Raw genomic sequence first — 18,936 nt, 5'->3', positions numbered from 1 at the left:
ACTTTCCCCAATAAATGATGGGTGGACTCAGTGGAGTATTTAATAAAAAATTCAAAATACTAGAATCGAACCTGAGATGACTCACAGCTCAGAATCCAAGCGCTATACCACTCCGCTTTTCTTCGTCTGCGTTCTTATTGGTGTGTGAAGACTATTAGAGTTGTATACAGAAATATTTAGATGTTTCAAATCTTTCAATGCCACTTGAATGATTGTATAATATACATATTATGTTGTTCTGGCTTCCTTCATCTCCTTATCAAGCCGTAGAAAGAGTGAACTTCATCCTGTAGAACGTTTTCCTTTTTTTTATTCTAGCGTTATAGATAATTCAGTTGTAAACTTGTTACTAGAGCTAGTAATGTTAGGTGGACTCTAAGGTTTATCCTTGAAAATGAATTACATTTTTTTTCTACTTTTAGCTACCATTGTGTTTTGTTATTTTTTATTATGACGTTACTCTTATTTTACATCTGTCTTTTATACAGTACTACAAGAGAAGGTTTGTACAGTCGAGTTACTTATGTCACTACATTTCTAATGATCGGAAGATAAACCCTTTGCTTGTTGTTGTTGTTTTAATGGATTAGTAACAACAATATTAGCTTCTTTCGACCATAAGTTTTGCCCCCGGCTTCTCTTTACAGTCTTTAGTTGTTGTTGTTTTTTTAAATGTGTCAGAAATATGAGAATACATAAAACAATGAAGATAGACTTCCGAAACTTTAGCGATGGATAGGCCACACCCTTCACTAGCCTGCACGAGACATTACGTACATCACCAGTATTTCACCAGACCCCCAAAGAAAGAAGAAGAGGGGACGGCTTAGAAATGTGTGGCGCAAGGAACTGGACTCAAATGCTATACAGATGAGCAAGACCTGTTGTTGTCGCTCGATCCAGAGGCGTAGCGAGGGTGGGGGAAGGAGAATTTGAAAATCCCACTTGAAGGGAGCCCCCAAATGAGTGTTTTTTTTAAATTAAATATTACATAAAATGCAGGGGACACCAAAAAAAATCGAGCCCCCTCCCCTGGCCTTAGAAGATGGAAAATTCTTTGCTACGCCCCTGGCTCGGTCGTTGGATTCTAGCCCCAAACAGCTAGTACAACTAAACACATGTTCACGTATAAATATTACATTGTTTAATGAAATAAATTTGGAAAACAAAAATTGAACGGACCAATCTGTTAAAAAAGTTTAAATATAGTTTGTATTTATGTATAGCTTCAACTTGAAGGTAAATGTATGTATGTGATAATACAAATATAATGACTATTTGAACAAAATCTTACTACAAATACACGTCTCGTCTGTTTCAATGATACATACGTATTGAGCATAAATGAAAAGCAGCGCCAGGGACCAAGTGTTTAAATGAGAGAAAGTGGTGAATTAAATGAGACGAAAATAAGGGACCGTGGCTCGAATCAGTAACCCCGGAAACGACAACACCGCCTAGCAGTAACGCAATGTCAAGCGATTTTTGAAATGTCCAAAAAAAAAGCATGCTTCTGGTCCAGAGTCATTCGTCCGTATGCAAATTACCACCCCAATGGTCATTGGTGACATGCCCAGAGCTTCACATTTATATTAACTTTTCTGTTTCCTCTCTTCTCTGTCTCGCGGCTCTTGTTAGTCTTTCCTTCATCTTTCACACCAGTTCTTTTTATTTTCTTCAATTACGACAGACCATCTCTTGGTTTCATCAGAAACTCTTCAGCCTACACAAGGAATACATCCGTCCTACTTTCCACATGGTTTTGTTAGAATCACACACATCCACTCCATAACACGTGGGGACAACTAAGGACTCGTCCAGAACCAAAACGCCTGCAGGAAGCCCCAGTCGGGACCGCAGGCAGAGAATAGATAAATTCCTAATACACCTCTTTCCAATCCCTGGTTTTTTGTAAGTCTTAGTCTTAAACTACCCAGATTTTTTTTTACAATATGTTTGATCTAAATATATCTCAATCAGTTTTGTTTTGAACATACGTTAGCTATATAACTTTTCCATGCAATTATATATTTTAAATTTTTAATCCGATTTCCCAGACGAAAATTTCTAGTTTTAGTCTGCAAGAAGTGGGGGGAGGGTGCTGTCGATGATGTAATGCTCAATTTGTACATCCTTTAAATGAGAATCATCATTTTTAAAGACGAGTCATTTCTGATCTAAAAGATGGTACATATCTACCAAATGATATGAAGTGTTTCTGAAGTATCTCATCAACCTGATATGTTTCAAGTGGTTGGACCGTAATCTTGACGTCGTTCATTGCGGAAGTTTATTACATATTCCATGTGTCCACTTGACCACTTGTATTCTATTAGTCCAGGGGTCTAGTGAATATCTTAGTATCTTTTTTAAAGTATAATTTCCCTGCTGATGATTCAACAGTGTGATACTTACATTATAATATAAATATTTCAAATTCTTATTGAGTTTCTTATCTGTGTAATAGGATCTGTTTCTAATAGTGTTAATGCAATCTTATATATCACTTTGAATAGACAGTTTTTATCGCAGGTCTGGATAAATTCAAGTACTAAATAATCTACTCTGCTTAATGTATACAGTGACAGTATGTTCACAAGTCAATTATCTCGCGCGTTTTATTGATTTGTAACCAAAACGTAATTTGTGTAGTGCTAAAAACTATTTTAATATAAAGTTTAGGCCTTTTATTTTATAATTTTTAAAATGGGAGAAATATTCCCAGGACATTTCTATACCAGGAATAATATGAACTTTTCTGATAAAGTTCCTCCTGTTCATGGAGATGGAACACGATTCTATCCAAATTATCAACAAATGTTCAGTCAAGAATTGGCACATTTCTCCTGCGTGAACGTGGCTGGTTTTATTGAGTCTGAAGAAGACAATCGACGTGAACATGTCATTGGAGACAAAGTCTGTCTTGACCAGAGAGCTCCACACTGGGACTCGACTGAATGGAGAGAGGATAGACCCGACAGACATACGAATTCAGTGTTCCACAGTACAGGTACTTCTGGCCAAGTGGACCTGTTTCGTGGAAGTTCGCCAAGAGTTCTTCCATTAGATGGACATCAGATGGACAATCCAGGGATGAGAGAGATTACCAACCATCGTGGTAACAGACAACATAGTGGTACCTACGTGATTAGAGCCCGGCTAAGTGAAAAAGATCAAATCAAAAGACTTGTATTACCTGGGAACGTAGTCCAAGTCTGTGGGCCTCCTATGGTTGGGAAATCGGTTCTTGTGGATCAGGTTTGTATGCAAACATTCTGAGTTTCTCAGTGTTCATAAATGTTCTAAGACACTTAAGACTTAGGTGTTTGGGGAAGGAATTAAGGAGAGCCTAATAAGACGTAATCAAATAATTGTTAATAAGATAATTGACTTTTTTTAAATTAACATCTTCTAAATCCCTTTCAACCAGTTTCCACTCACTGATGCTGTGAAATATAAGTGGTAAATGATCTATGAGCTGGACACTGGTGGATCCAAAGGGAGGGGATAGTAAAAGTGGAACAAGGGAGAAATGTTTTAAGGCCAAATCATTTTCCTACTTGCTTATTAGCAAACTCTAATCAGTGTCAAATGTATGTATTGTATAAATAACTTTAGGCCTGTAACTCACTTTCAGTGTATGTATAAACTAATTAAAATACAGTAAATCAATAGGCCTTGTTATGTACTAGTTTAGAGAGTAGGTTTAGTTTTGTTAGACAAATATATTGTGTACTGTTTTGAGCGACGGTAAAAGTAGTGACGTAGTAAGACAGACAAGTGACGTAGTAGACTTAGACGAACAAGAGACCAACATGGCGTTTAAGTATATTGTTAACTTGTAATGTTCTGTGGCTAATGTGAAGTAATAATTAGTAATATAGAAGTGAAGTCAGATAGCTTACAAGATTAGCCCACAACAGCCTACTTCATTCCCCCCCCCGCTCTTTTTCCCAATTTATTTTTTCAGAGCTTTGGAAGACTAATTATAGCTCTATAACAAAACGAAGATTTATATGGACCTATTTAATAAAAATTAATTACCTAAATAAGAATGATGAATCTCTTCTTGAAATATTACTGTAGAAGAGAAATTATTTTTATCAGGAGCGTCCCTTAAAATCCACTAAATCCAAACCACCTTTTATTAACCTGTATGGTACATTTTCCTGGCTGGGTTGAAGGTATCTTTTTTTTTTTTTTTAGAAAAAAAAGGGGGGGGGGATTGAAGGGGGAATCTGATGTGTTAGCAATGTACTTTGGTCCTTTCAATTAAAATGTATTGAAATTTGAATATTTATGAAGTACAAAAATTATTCAAAACATTTCATATAAATTAAACACTTTAATATGTATCCTGCAAACAAACTCTACACGTTATGCGTGAGTTAAAACGGTCGGATTTACGCCAGAGCCTTTTACCATCGTCCTGTTGACGTGTGCTGCAGACCGAAACAGGTTTACACAAGAGCGTGGTCGAGAGGCTAAGTACGCTTGAACTTGGCTTGGCTTGGCTACCTATGAAGGGAGCTCGAGGTTCGATACCCGACTCGAGCAGAGTTGTGTTTACTGAGCACGGAAAAACCTTCTCCTAGATATCCCCACTGGTCCACAACTGAGATTGGACCAAAGCGCTCTGAGCATGCTATAAGCATTAATTTTAAATGAAGATATAGCATTTACTATTTACTATGGATGTGTAAAATTAACATACTGATGTTACGTGAACCTTATTAACACTTTAGTGTCGGTCCCTGACCCCAACTTTATGTCATTGAATAGAATACTGAACTGAAATGTTTACTCTCTGGCATTATTTTATACCATTATTTAAAGAAAGATTTTTTTTTCGAATATTTAGAATTCATAAGAGACGAGGTGCACCAACGTAATCTTCACGCCACTATAAATATGTATTTGTGTGTGTATATATGTGTTTATATATATAGTGAGTGAGTTGGCAGAGCTGTTTCTACCGTAATTCAAGACTAGGCTGCAGCCTAACGTCAAACTTTTTAGGATAGAGGGGAGGGAGGGTGTATGCAGCGTATGGGAGCAACAAAATACAGAGATTCTCTTATTATATTCTCTTCTTATTATATTCTCTTCTTATTATATTCTCTTTGTCATTTTCTGCATTTTTTTTTGTTATTTTGTTTGTTTTGTTTGTTTTTTTCTAACCTTATTGAGCTTTTCACCTGAATTCTTTTTCGTCCTTTTAAACTGTGTATTTTTTGTAAATTATATTTCTGGTTTTGATTCTCTTAATAATTGTTTGTAATGCCTTCTAGATGTTTTTACTCCTTTATATTCCAGGTTGTCGAAGAGATACGAGAGTCCAACCAAAACCTTGAGATCTTTAGCATCAACTGCAAACATCTCAACAGTCTGCAGCAAGTGTTGATCAAAGTACACAAAACTCTATTCGAGGCCACTACAACACTCAATCCCGTGGACCTCGAGGACACGGCCCGCTTTGTGAAGAAAATAAAATCAGTTTTACAGGTCAAATGTTGCAGCCATCACGTGTTCGTGTTTCACAAAACGGAAACGCTCCGCCACGCTGGAGAGGACCACGCCTTTTTAGATTTCCTGTCTGGTCTCGTCAGGTCAGACTGCCAAGTTCACGTGACCGGAACTACTGCAGTATTCACCACCTTTCAGCAGTTTCCAGTCATCGGTGAACATGTTACAGGAGTTCAAGTTGGAATGTTGACTGATCCCCTGGACATTTTGACATTCTTACAGCACTACGCCCCTGGATCATGCGTACGAGATTACGTCGACATCTGTCAAAGATTCCTGTGTCTACCTGAAGCTGTGAGAAGGCTGGCGGAGGAATATCTCAGTATCAGCTCCCAGCGCCCGCCACCTGGCAATTTACTAAGCATCGTCTGCAGAGATAAAGATCTTTTGTATCACATATTTCACAAAAGAGCAACAGAAGTGAAAAGTTGGATTGGAAACAAAAGAGATTTTGATTTCCTCACCACCCTTGTTCAGTCGTCTCTCAACGTATTAACAGAAGGTACGTTATTTAGCTTTATTACGAAGCTTGATTTCAATTACATGATATAAAAGCAAAGCTTCAAGCAGTGTTTCTCACATTTTTACTTGTTACGCCATCTAAACACAGAACTTCGCACCCCTCAACTCAAAAAAAAAAAAAAAAACATTAAGAAACAAGAACAAATACAAAATAGAGCAGTGAGATCTATAGCAAACGAATATTCACAATTGATTAGAGTAACACCTTTAGTAAAATCATTTAATTTAAAAAACCTTTAGGATAGAAGACTTACAAGTTAAGTAGCAATTATACATAAAACATTAAATCATAATTTTCAAATACAAATACAAAACCTAATAAAATACTCAGACACAAAGATAAAGGCACATTCCTCGTTCCATATGCTAGGACAAATTTTGTGCAAATTCTTCTCTAGTGCTATTAGAGCATGAAATGGGTTGCCTGAGCTAGCCAGGAAAACCAGTGACTTGCAGAATGTGAGTCACTGATTAACACGCATGGCTAGATTGACTTTTGACATGAGAGAGTCGAGTACTATCTGGTTATCTTTAAAATGTCTTTTTTTTTAAAAGGTTATGATGCGTTGGTTCAATGGTAAAGCACTTGGCTTCCTAATAGGGGGCCCCGGGTTCAAATCCTGGCGAAAACTGGAATTTTTAATTTCGGGATCTTTGGGCGCCTCTGAGTCCATTCAGCTCTAAAGGGTACATGACATTAGTTGGGGAGAAGTAAAAGTGGTTGATCATTGTGCTGACTACTTGACGCCCTCGTTAACCGTAGGCCACAGACCTTTACCTTATCTGCCCCATAAATCGCAAGGCCTGACAGTGGCAACTTTACTTTTCTTTACTTATTGCAGAAGACATTGTCTAAAACGGTATATATTTTAACATTTCTTGTTTGGAACATAAAACGCCATCACTTCTCTTAATTATATTATTATAATAATAATAATAAAAATTTTATTTATAAAGCGCTGTTAACAAACAAAATGTAGGCTCAAGGCGCTGTAACAACATTACAAACAAAAACACGAGAGCTAAAATGACAGTTAATCTAAAAAAGTTTTAAACAGATAGGTCTTAATGTTCTTCTTAAAAGTGGTGTAGCATGTTGTCTGTCTGAGATCAATGGGGAGTGAGTTCCAAACCTTTGGTCCGTGAACTGAAAAAGCACGCAGACCGTAGCTTTTGAGGGAGAAACGTGGCACTACTAAAAGCGTTGAGTCCATTGAGCGCAGGGCTCTCTGGGAGACATATGGAGTAATCAGTTCTCTAAAGTACAAGGGCATCTCATTGTTATATATACACTGATGACAAAGTGTGGCGACCTTGTAATCGATTCTCGCTTTCACGGGAAGCCAATGGAGCGTGCGCAAGAGCGTAGTAGCAGAATCTTGTCTAGTTTTTTTAAGGACTATTCGAGCGGCGTTGTTCTGTATACGTTGCAGCTTGGCTATTTTGTCATCAGGTATACCTGCTAGCACGGCGTTGCAGTAGTCAAGGCTGGAGAGTATGAATGCCACAGCTAGCGTTTTTGTTGACTCTGTTGTTAAATATGGTCGGATCTGGCCTAATCTGCGCAGCTGCAGATAAAGACCTTTGCAGAGCTGACTTATGTGTGGGTCGAAAGATAGTGTTGAGTCGAAGAAAACTCCAAGATTCCGCACTACATGGACAAAAGGAACATGGCAGTTCGTGATAAAGAAAGAATCTGTGCTTTCAACTTTTGAGACATTGTTCCTAGTGCCAATCTTAATTATTTCTGCCTTGTCTTCGTTCATCTTGAGTTTATTTTCAACCATTCAATCGCTCACCCTTGCAACGGTACTACTGATTTTCTCTGCCAGATGCGACACCTCTGAGGGTACTGATGAATCGTATAACTGTGAGTCATCGGCAAAGAAATGGTATAAGATGTCGGTTGGCCGTATGACGCCGCTGAGTGGATATGTGTACATAGTGAACAGTACTGGGCCTAGAACTGATCCTTGGGGTACTCCGTACTTCAAAAGTAAGCTTGTTGATTCCGTCCCGCTAACAACGACACTTTGGGTGCGTTCCGTCAGGTAGGATCCAAGCCACTTTAGGACGACTCCTGCTAAACCAAAAGTTGCAGAGAATCTGGCCATCATAATTTCATGGTCTAGTTACGCGTAACAAAGGCTGCGGACAAGTCCAGCATGGAAAGAATTGATATATGTATTATTGAAAAGTTCGTAATATTTGTTACATTCATCTGTTAGAACACTTAGAAGAGTAGAGTTTTATCATTTCTATGGCACATGACATATAAAAAAAAAGACACACTTTTTGAAAATATTTTTTCTAGATCTAACAAATTTTAATTATAACCACCTCCTGTCATGATACGACAATGGATTACTCTCAAATAAATGAGATAAATGGCTGGGTATGCGCCATGGTCGGAACGATGACGCCCTATTGTAGTCCCCCCTCCCCCTTCCAAGCAGATGTGTCCAAATGAACAGAAGGTACCGATACTATTGGGATCTGAGGCGACGCATGCTCTGCCAGGTTGTGGCACTGTGTGTTGCAAGCTAAGGGTTACCGGCTCCTGATTTTTTCTCAGACTTGATTCTGACAGCCGGTCTAGCTTGTGGCCTTTAGGTCTGGCTTAGATATTGGGCTCGGCGGAACTATTATCACTGAGAGGGATTTTAGCAACATGTACTAGTCCATTTTAACAATGTGCACACATTCAGGACACGTGATCAAGTCCAATATCCCATTTTGGAACTACCTCAATTAGGAGTACGCCAAAGGGCATTTCTTTTGGCTAATAATTATCAGTTGTTGGCAGTGGCGTAGCAAGGAAATTGGGGGCAAAATGAATAGCAAGATAAGAGGGCATAGGCTTAATATTTAATGTAAAAAAAAAATAGGACAATCATTTTGGGTCCACCTTAAGTGGGGGCCCGGGGAGTATTTTCAAATTTGGAACCCCCTATCCCCAACCTAGCAACGCCACTGGTTGGTGGTGTAGGTGTCATTTTGTTTTATTAAAATATGTCTATAGTATCTTGAAAAGTTTTCTTATGAGAACCCAAGTCTTATAGGATACATCTAAACTTTAAAACTTATTAAACTAGTTCGTATAAATCTAAACATTTCAGAGAGTATCAGAGAAATTTATCAGCGAAGAAATCTACATCAAAACTATGAAGACTGGTCAGTTTGCTATCGGCAATTGCTGAAGAAATATATTCTACTAAGATCACGTGGTACTCACTCTCTGTCTATCCATCCCCTGGTACTGTATTATTGCAACATGCATGGTCTGAGACCCCACAGCTCATCTGTAAATGACCACTCAACTAAAAGGTTATTTTTTGTTCTTGCTGTTTAATATATCATTAATGTTTAATGTAGAATTAGATGTATATTGTGTTTATTAAATATATTCGTATTTATACTAGGTAATTGTTTGATAATGTTTCACTGTTAACTATCCAACAAATAAATGCTACTCTTTGACCTATCGAAAATGAATAAGGTCTGAGACCAAGAGAGGCTCCAAACTTTGTGAGAGGAAGGGGAGAGGAAAGCGAGCAAGCCAGGATCTATAACTCTTTCGGATCAGCAAGGGAGACTACCGCATCAAAGGATTTTCATTAATGTAATGTCCGACAGTTAACAAAGAGTGCAGCCACTAACCTGACTATGCAAGTCCAGTTTCGTTCTGCATATCTTGTCACTATGTAACGCAGACAAAGCCGTTGTCCACAGGAGAATCCGAGTTATATTCTCACTGTCTACGCCAGTCTTCAGCGGTAGATTTTCTTAGGGTCTCATAAGTATTTTACGGTTGCCTTTGAAAGAGATCTCCAACAGTCTCTATCGAAGGTCAGCTGTCCTCCTCTATACCAGTGATGGTACACTGACACTGAGTTGAGTTTCTGGGGTACACTTCTGTTGCGACTACCACCTTCAGACTCGCTAAACTATGCATGACTAAATGCATGACGCGTAGGACGTAATCATCTTCTTTTTTGAAGTAACGTCTGTATTATATAAGATAAGATAAGATAAACTATAAGGAATAAGTGTCATTTCTATTTTTATTTAATTTCTTGTGACAATCTTCATTGTTCCTACAGCTAAATCTAGTTTAAGACTTCGATCTAGATTTATGTATTTCTCTGATGATGTTCTTAGAAATTAAAAAAAAAATGTTTATTTAAAAACAGCCACACGCAGCTTTTGTGCAGAGTTCTGATGAAGACAGACAAAGCCATGCTTTCGATTAGCCCCAGAGGCCACGTGTTCGGCTGCAAGGTCAAGGACTGGCCATATACCAAACAACTAATGCAAACAGCCATCCAGGACGCTACTGGAGGTTATAAAGCTTTCTTGAAGGTAAATTTTATTTTAGAATATCTAAATTTCAACATTCTTAAAGGTAACTCTTATTTAAAAATCTCTAAATGTCGACTTTATTAAAGGCAACTCTTATTTTAAAATCTCTAAATGTCAATTTTCTTGAAGGTAACTCTTGCTTTACCAAAACAAGCACGATATGAATCTCTGGACGCCAACAGTTGGGATAAAAAAGGGTAGCATAGACCCACAAGGAGGGAAAGCATAAAGTTGTCCCAGATCGCTGATGGTGAACACACCTAGTGTTCCTCCAATTCTGGAATAATAAACTAGTAGGCCACCACGTTATTTAGCCTCTCAAAAAAAAAAAGCAAAGTGTTCCCGCTATATACTCAGAATGTGCGAAGTGTTCTGTTTGAAAGACACTATTCTAGACTATATAGAGTGCGGCCCGCACCCCCCACATTTATTTAGCGACGCCATTGGACGGTAATTTCCTAGTTTTCTAAGACTAGATCTTTACATCTCAATAGGTTGCTGTGTCTGCAAGGGAAGTAATTATATCTAGCTGCCCCAATGAAGCGAAAGCGTTCTATACAGTTTTATTGCACAGTGCTCGGTGTTACGGGACTTCCAGTCAGGTGGCTGTCGTGGAGGCTTGCCTAGCACTGACCATTACCATCTCTAAAGGTAAGATCTGCAACATATACTTACAAGAACTGTTGTTGTTAATTTGGTTGTATACTGCTGTCTTGTAATAGAAGAAAAACAAGGAAGACGTACTAAGATATACTTTACAAAAGCAGTAGTAGAGCTTATAATGTAATTGTAGCTACTGGTTTGCATCAGTCATGTGATTGTAATAGTTCTAGACTAACAATAAAAGATCTGAGCGCGTAATTTCATGATTTTAGCTTTCTTAATGCGCTGTGATTCTATCAATTGTCTGGACCATTTGGGCATGAGGGATGGGGGAAGATGGGGATGTCTGGAAATGCCACCATGACAACTTATTAAATGCATAAAAAAAACTTGTTCACTCAGGGCTCAAAAGTGTCCTCATGAGGACCAATCCAACTTATACCACTCTATTTGTCAAATACAATTTTTTTCCCTTGTTCGATACCAAACTAAATTATTATTAGCTACCAAAAGTGAATTAATTAATTGGTAAAAAAAAATTTATTCATATTGTATCAGGTGCTAGAAATAATTTTGCAAAGTTTCATCTTGATCCCGAGATTGGGTGGGGGAGAACAGAGTGAGTTGATGTAAGCTTTGTAATTAACACTAAGTACATTGTTGTACTCAATAGGTTTAGAAGGCAGCATTCCTAGATCGACTAATCTACATGAGCAAATCTATTTAGTTTGTTGAAGCATACATTAGCTTATTCATTTGGCACCAACCATGCACCAGGGTCTATCATTTGTGTCTGATTAAGCCTACTGTCTTTGTGATATATTTAAAAGAGATTAGACTGTTTGCTTAAAGCAAATGTTTAATGTTTTAATAAAGTAAATTACAACATTTCCTATACGCTCTAGTTTCATAAGCTGACATATGTTCCACTGTTTCATCTGTTTATTGTATGTTCCACTGTTTCGTCTGTATAATGTCTGTTACACTGTTTCATCTTTTTCTATCCACTGTTTCATTTGTTTATTGTATGTTCCACTGTTCCATTTGTTTATTGTATGTTCCACTGTTTCATCTGTTTATTGTATGTTCCACTGTTTCATCTGTTTATTGTATTTTTCCATTGTTTCATCTGTTTATTGTATGTTCCATTGTTTCATCTGTTTATTAAATGCTCCACCGTTTCATCTGTTTATTAAATGTTCCACTGTTTCATCTGTTTATTAAATGTTCCACTGTTTCATCTGTTTATTAAATGTTCCACTGTTTCATCTGTTTATTGTATAACAAATGTTTCGTCTGTCTAATGTATGTTCCAATGTTTCATCTTTTTTTTATCCACTGTTTCATCTGTTTATTGTACGTTCCACTGTTTCATCTGTTTATTGTATGATCCACATTTTCATGTTTATTGTATGATCCACATTTTCATCTGTTTATTGTATGTTCCACTGTTTCATCTGTTTATTGTATGATCCACATTTTCATCTCTTTATTGTATGATCCACATTTTCATCTGTTTATTGTATGTTCCACTGTTTCATCTGTTTATTGTATGATCCACATTTTCATCTGTTTATTGTATGATCCACATTTTCATCTGTTTATTGTATGATCCACATTTTCATCTGTTTATTGTATGTTCCACTGTTTCATCTGTTTATTGTATGATCCACATTTTCATCTGTTTATTGTATGATCCACATTTTCATCTGTTTATTGCATGTTCCACTGTTTCATCTGTTTATTGTATGATCCACATTTTCATCTGTTTATTGTATGATCCACATTTTCATCTGTTTATTGTATGTTCCACTGTTTCATCTGTTTATTGTATGATCCACATTTTCATCTGTTTATTGTATGATCCACATTTTCATCTGTTTATTGTATGATCCACATTTTCATCTGTTTATTGTATGATCCACATTTTCATCTGTTTATTGTATGTTCCACTGTTTCATCTGTTTATTGTATGATCCACATTTTCATCTGTTTATTGTATGTTCCACTGTTTCGTCAGTTTATTGTATGATCCACATTTTCATCTATTGTTTCAGATGCCGACTGTAAGTCATCAGATCAACATTTTGAATCTGCTTTAAAAGTTTTAAAAGCCAACGGGCCAACGTTCTTCTACAGATGGGCCCAGAGAAAACGTGGCATCACTTTACATAGACAAGGTTACCATATGAAATCTCTGGAGTAAGTGAATCACCATACTGTATGCTATGGTACACATGTGACCGACGGAAGTCTCCCAATATTATGCACATCTGTTCTATGTTTACTCATTTTTTTAAAGAAGCTGGTGAGGTTAATAATCATCTTTGCCCATATTTATACCTCATGAACTATTGTTCATGAATTTGGATCCAGAAGAAGCAATTACAACATTTTTTGGAGTTTGTATTGGTGTCTTAGATATAAGTTAGATATATAAGACACATTTCTTATGCCATGTTCTAGGACACGTTCGTAAAAGTGATCCTTCTTTCCTTGTGCATAGTACGCATTGTCTGAATCAGCTAGGAATCAGCCAGGAAAATCAACGACTTAAGTCTCTTATTATAATGCACGACTAGACTAGAACGTAATTATCTTCTCTTTTGAAAGAACGTCTGTAATTTATAAGATAAGATATGTCTTATAAATCTTGACAATTTAATGTTTTTCATTTTTTTACAGAGCTTTTAAAGAATCTAAAATGATCCCGGCACATTTGGCAATGTTGCCTTCCACTGATGACATTCTATCAGTTCCAGACTCACAGGCTGACGAGGATTTAGTTTCTGCACAGATCCATGAAAGTATTCCGCTCATTTTTACTGGTTAGTTTTTGGTTTGTTACTCTCGCTCGTAAAAAAAAATGTTTGGTTTAAACTTAACTACTTGTCTATAATATTTTAGATAAACTCCTTAGATGTCCTACAGATAGTTTAAGTTACCTAGCCTGAAAAACTTGTCAAACTCAACGTCATATCTCTATACATTGTAAAGAAGAAAGAACTTTTATAACTAATCGGGTTAACCCATTTTCATTGTATTTAAATATAAATATGTTGGTTAAACCCTTTCACAGCCCGCTGTTCTGAAAAAAAAACATTGCGGTTTGACAAAAGCAGCATTGGGCCTGTTTGACATCAATAGACTACACTAAATCAGTGATGTCTTCTTATCTTATATTATATAATACAGACGTTACTTCAGAAAAGAAGAGGATTTCGCCCTACGGGTCATGCATTTAGTCTTGCATGTTAACCAATGACTTAAATTCTGCCAAGTCACTGGCTTTCCTGGCTGGCTCAGGCGATTGCATAATATATAGAAGAAAAAAAAACACAAGATACAGAAATTTTACAAAGAGAATTAGATGAATTACAGAAATGGGAATCAAATCGGAGCATGTCTTTCCACCCAGAAAAAATGTCAGTTATTAAGAGTAAACAAAAAAATTGTAACAAATAAACTCTACTTATCTTATTCCTGGTAAACCAGTAACACAGACTAAAAAAACAAAATAATTAGGTGTTATAAGAAGGAGCATTTGTACAAATTTGTCCTAGCAGATGAAATAAGGAATGTGCCTTTATCTTTGTGTCTTTCTGAGTATTTTGTTTTTTGTATTCGGAGATTATGGTTCAGTGTTTAATGTATAGTTGCTACTTTACTATTGAGTAAAATTGGAGTCTTCTCTCCTGAAGGCTTTCTAAATTTAGTGATTTTACTAAATGTGTTACTCTAGTCAAATGTGAATATTCGTTTGTTATGAATCTCACTGCTCTATTTTGTGTCTGTTCCTTTGGTTTTGTTACAGGAGAAAATATCAAGGCGAGAAACATGCTGTTACAATTAAAGTCGTCTGTACCAGATATAGAGCATCACCCTGACTACAGTATTCTACTTAACAGCATTGGGCTGACCTTAGAGAGAGGTCAGTAATTGTTTGTGTGTGTGTGCGTGTGTGTGTGTTTTCTACGTTTCGTACTTTCGTACTCCGGGCGTCATGCATTGACAGTGTGCAGGGTTCGGATTTGGAACTATCCTGACGAGTCCTAAGTACGTACCACACGACCACCAAGCCATCCAGTAGTAAACATAGAGGTTAGTGTGTGTTCACCCTTCATCTAGTTGATTGAACCATTGGGGTACGCCACATGATCTGTTGACCTTCTTTCTCCACTTCTTTCTGTCTTTTACTTTGCATCTCTTTTCATGAAATTGACAGGCCCGTCAAGTCAAATCTAAATATTTGTAAGGTAAATGCGTTCATTAAAAGAAAACATTATTATTTTAATTTTTTTTTAATAATTATTTTCCTACAATGGGAAAAGATGGTCCAGCAATAAAATATGTTGATGTCTGGCTGGAGACACTTGGGCCTAGAGATTGGAGAATTGATGGCAATATTGACCAAAAAGAGACCAGAAAATGAGTCGGTGGTAAAGCTAGCTACAATGTTTCTCACATTTTAAGTGGAGAAAAGAAGCAATTTTCCGACGCGTAAAAAAAATAACTAAAATAAACTTCCAATGTCTCATTTAGTAATGTAAGAACTTGATCCACAGGTTTCTAAAAAAAAAATGTTTTTGTACATTTTCGATCATGCGGTCCGCGTCACGAGTGTCGAAAATTGAGATGGCCCGCAGGTCGAACTAGTTTCGGTACCATTGTTTTAGAGGCATGTCCTGTCTAATTGTGTAGTGTATAATTGGCTTGTTAATCATATTGGCAACTTTAAGTCATCGTTGTGGTGTTTGGAAGCTCGTTCACTTACACCAGCAAATGCAATTGTCTTATAAATAATAGAATTAATAGAAAGTTACTTTTTTAATAAATACTTCTAATACCATGTTTCATCTTTCAGCTGAAAATAAAATACAAGAAGCTTTAGTCTGGTATCAAAAGTCAGTTATAGCAAGAAAACCACTGCGAGCTATCTCCCCTGAAATTTTAACCATACCTATGGTCAATATTGGAATGGCTTTCTTTCAAACTGGACAATTCGGTCAGTCTAAAGCATTATTTTTTTTTATTATTTGGACCTAAATATAAATTTTGTAATGGGTATAAGCTATATCTTAGTGCTCCCAGGAAATATTTAGCACTGACATTTAATATCTTAACTTACAAAGGACCCCAAAAGAGGCTCCATATCTCTAATAACTTAGGGCCTTATCAAGGCTAAATCCGGCACTGATAATAAGTAACTTCAATTCCAGTAGAATGTTTTGAATCCACACATCTCAAGTGAAAACCTGTAAGACTTTGTAGACATTTGTGCTGGCAGCCTTACTCCCGTCACCCCGGGCTTTCTTTTAACTGCATCAAAACTTTAGTTAAAAATCCCAGGACTTAAGGCTGAGTGGCATAAACAGCTTGACCACTTGACCGTGGGGGTGGGGGGCCCAAGATTTAAAAGTCGGGTTCGAGCCCAATTTAGACTAGGAATGATAACTTTAAGTTGTGACTAGAGCTGAGTTGTGTTTCTTTAGCACTGAATAAAAAGCAGCACGGTTACATCCTCCTAGATAACACCCCCCCCCCCCCCTTTATGTGTCGACGAAAGAAATTTGGAAAACGGAAACACAGGCAGGGGGATGTATGGAGGAATCCGAAGGGAACCAATGCATCAGGCGAATGGTGGCAGCTAGAGAGAAAGGATCAGGTAACGATTGCCAGAACAGGGCACTGCCCAGTCGGAGCTAACTTTGCCAAATTCAAGGCGAACTTCGACTCGCGATGACGACACTGCCAACTGGACGAAGAGACGATTGACGATCTGCTATACAAGTGCGCGGTGCTACACAAAACAATGGCCCTTTGAGTGGAATTTCTGGCCCGCATGATGAGTTGGCTCTTTACGGAGACAGGGCAACTCTGCAAAGAACTGCCGCCTTCCTTGCCTGAAACTAGTGTTCTCAATACGCCTCTGTGCAATGAGACTTACACGGACTAACGCGTTCTGAACATTCTATAGAAGCTTGGAAGACGCGATATACAAATAATAATAAGGGCACTTCGCCTTCACCTTTATCTATCCCTTAGTCTGTTGGACAGTTGGGGCACCATGTAAGACTCGTCGACCGTCTTTCTCCATTTCTCCCTGTCTTTTGCCTTAGTTAGAACCTCTTTCATTCTTTAATGTTGTCCTCCCATCGATTTCTCTGTCTGCCTCTTCTTCTTCTTCTTTTTCCTGGTTCAGTTCCCTGAAGGAAGGTCTTTGCGAATCCCGAAGATCTTGTAATATGGCCGTAGATTTTAAGCTTGCAGATGTTTTCTATAGTTAGTATTTAATCACCTAACGATAAATGCCATTATGTCCTAAGATGTTATCAAAGTATTATCAAAGTGTTAGCAAGACCATTAAATAATGATATATCTCATAGAAATGTTATATTTCAATAATTTATTCCAGATAAATGTGAAAAGTGTCTACAACAAGTGATTGCCATTAGGCGTCAAACAGAGTGGCAACATTTCTACACAGCCTTGACCTTGTTTAATTTAGGAATAATGAAATGGACCACGTAAGTGTAACATAAATCTGCAACATTCAAAAGCTGAACAGAAACCAGGGAAAAGATACAAATAATGCATAGTATTAGAAACAAACTTTCCAGTACAGACCGTTAACATTTTGAATATATAGTTTTGGAAAATTATTTATAAAAATAAAAATGGAATTGGACCTTCAAACTACATATTGCATATGCTAAAAGTATACCTCCGCTCTAAACTAAATGCATATGCATGACTTAATGCATGACGCGTAGGACGTAATCATCTTCTTTTTTGAAGTAACGTCTGTATTATATAAGATAAGATAAGATCTGAACTGCCCTAAAGAAGCAAATCTTATTCTTATGTAGCGATACAATTTGCGTACTTTTATTGACCATCTATTCGGGTTGGAATAAACGAATTAAAAAAATGTATGGCAGGATAATTTTGTTTATTTATACAATCACTTTAGGGCAGTGTTTCCCAAACTGTGTTCCACAGAACTCCTAGTGTTTCCCGAGGCTTCAATAGGTGATCCTAGAACTGCTGGAATAATTAGCTAGTAGGCCACCACGTGAATTTATCTCTTTAAAAAAAATAAGCAAAGTGTTCCGCTAAATAATCAGAATGTGCGAAGTGTTCTGTTGGTGAAAAAGTTTGGGAACCACTGGCTTGGGGAACTACCTATTTAGGAATGGCTGGAATTTCTCCTAGTCTCCAGGGCGGTGGCTGATACATGTCCGCATTTGCTTTAAGCCCTAGCCATAATGTCTAGGTTTGGGAAACCACTTACCCTTTGCTCTGTTACTACACATAAATAAATGGACCTCATTCACCAATCGTAAACAAACAACATTTAGTCACGTGGTTCTATATTTTCTATACAAATTACGTAATCCATAAAGGCTGTCACGTGATACGTTTTAAAAAAATTGTTTTATCAATATTATCACGTGGCTAAATGTTATTTGTTTACGATTGGTGAATGAGGCCCATTAATGTAGACAAATAAACATAAGAATGAATAGAGACTTTTAGCAAGAGTAGACACTAAAAGCTCTTTTTTATTACGTCACATCCTTTCAAGTATTTTTCATATAACACCAACAGAAACTAATGACGTAATAAAGACATATAACTACATTCTTCTTTTTAAGTTCTTATCACTCTTTTGCACTCTATCACCTTTATTGTGCTCTACAACATTGCTTTTGTCCAGAACTTGTGCAAGAGATTGTATGAGCTTCTCACTTAAATGGATTCGGTAACGATGCGATGCGTACAAGCATTTAGATTTAAGCACGAACCAAAGGAAAGGAAAAGATTCCGTGCGTTCTTATCTGGCAAACATCTAGTTTACAGTGCACCACAAACACCTTAATTAACAGCTCAGAATGACAGAAGTATACAACCCATGGATGA

General features: G+C 37.2%; 1 protein-coding gene across 1 annotated transcript in view; it reads left to right on the top strand.

Moving 5' to 3' along the window:
• Positions 1–2,322: 2,322 nt before the first annotated feature.
• Positions 2,323–18,936, top strand: part of LOC106071760 (uncharacterized) — a 20,970-nt gene continuing 4,356 nt past the window's right edge. The window contains exons 1-10 of the mRNA XM_056006220.1: positions 2,323–3,258; positions 5,317–6,028; positions 9,168–9,375; positions 10,242–10,410; positions 10,905–11,061; positions 13,071–13,215; positions 13,699–13,841; positions 14,828–14,944; positions 15,878–16,018; positions 17,429–17,540. Coding sequence (XP_055862195.1) covers positions 2,707–3,258; positions 5,317–6,028; positions 9,168–9,375; positions 10,242–10,410; positions 10,905–11,061; positions 13,071–13,215; positions 13,699–13,841; positions 14,828–14,944; positions 15,878–16,018; positions 17,429–17,540 — 2,456 coding nt within the window. The 5' untranslated portion in view covers positions 2,323–2,706. The remainder of the gene's footprint in view (positions 3,259–5,316; positions 6,029–9,167; positions 9,376–10,241; positions 10,411–10,904; positions 11,062–13,070; positions 13,216–13,698; positions 13,842–14,827; positions 14,945–15,877; positions 16,019–17,428; positions 17,541–18,936) is intronic.

The sequence above is a fragment of the Biomphalaria glabrata genome, chromosome 12, assembly GCF_947242115.1.
Source record: "Biomphalaria glabrata chromosome 12, xgBioGlab47.1, whole genome shotgun sequence".
Classification (NCBI taxonomy): domain Eukaryota; kingdom Metazoa; phylum Mollusca; class Gastropoda; family Planorbidae; genus Biomphalaria; species Biomphalaria glabrata.
This window is presented reverse-complemented; position numbering and strand designations above follow the sequence as displayed.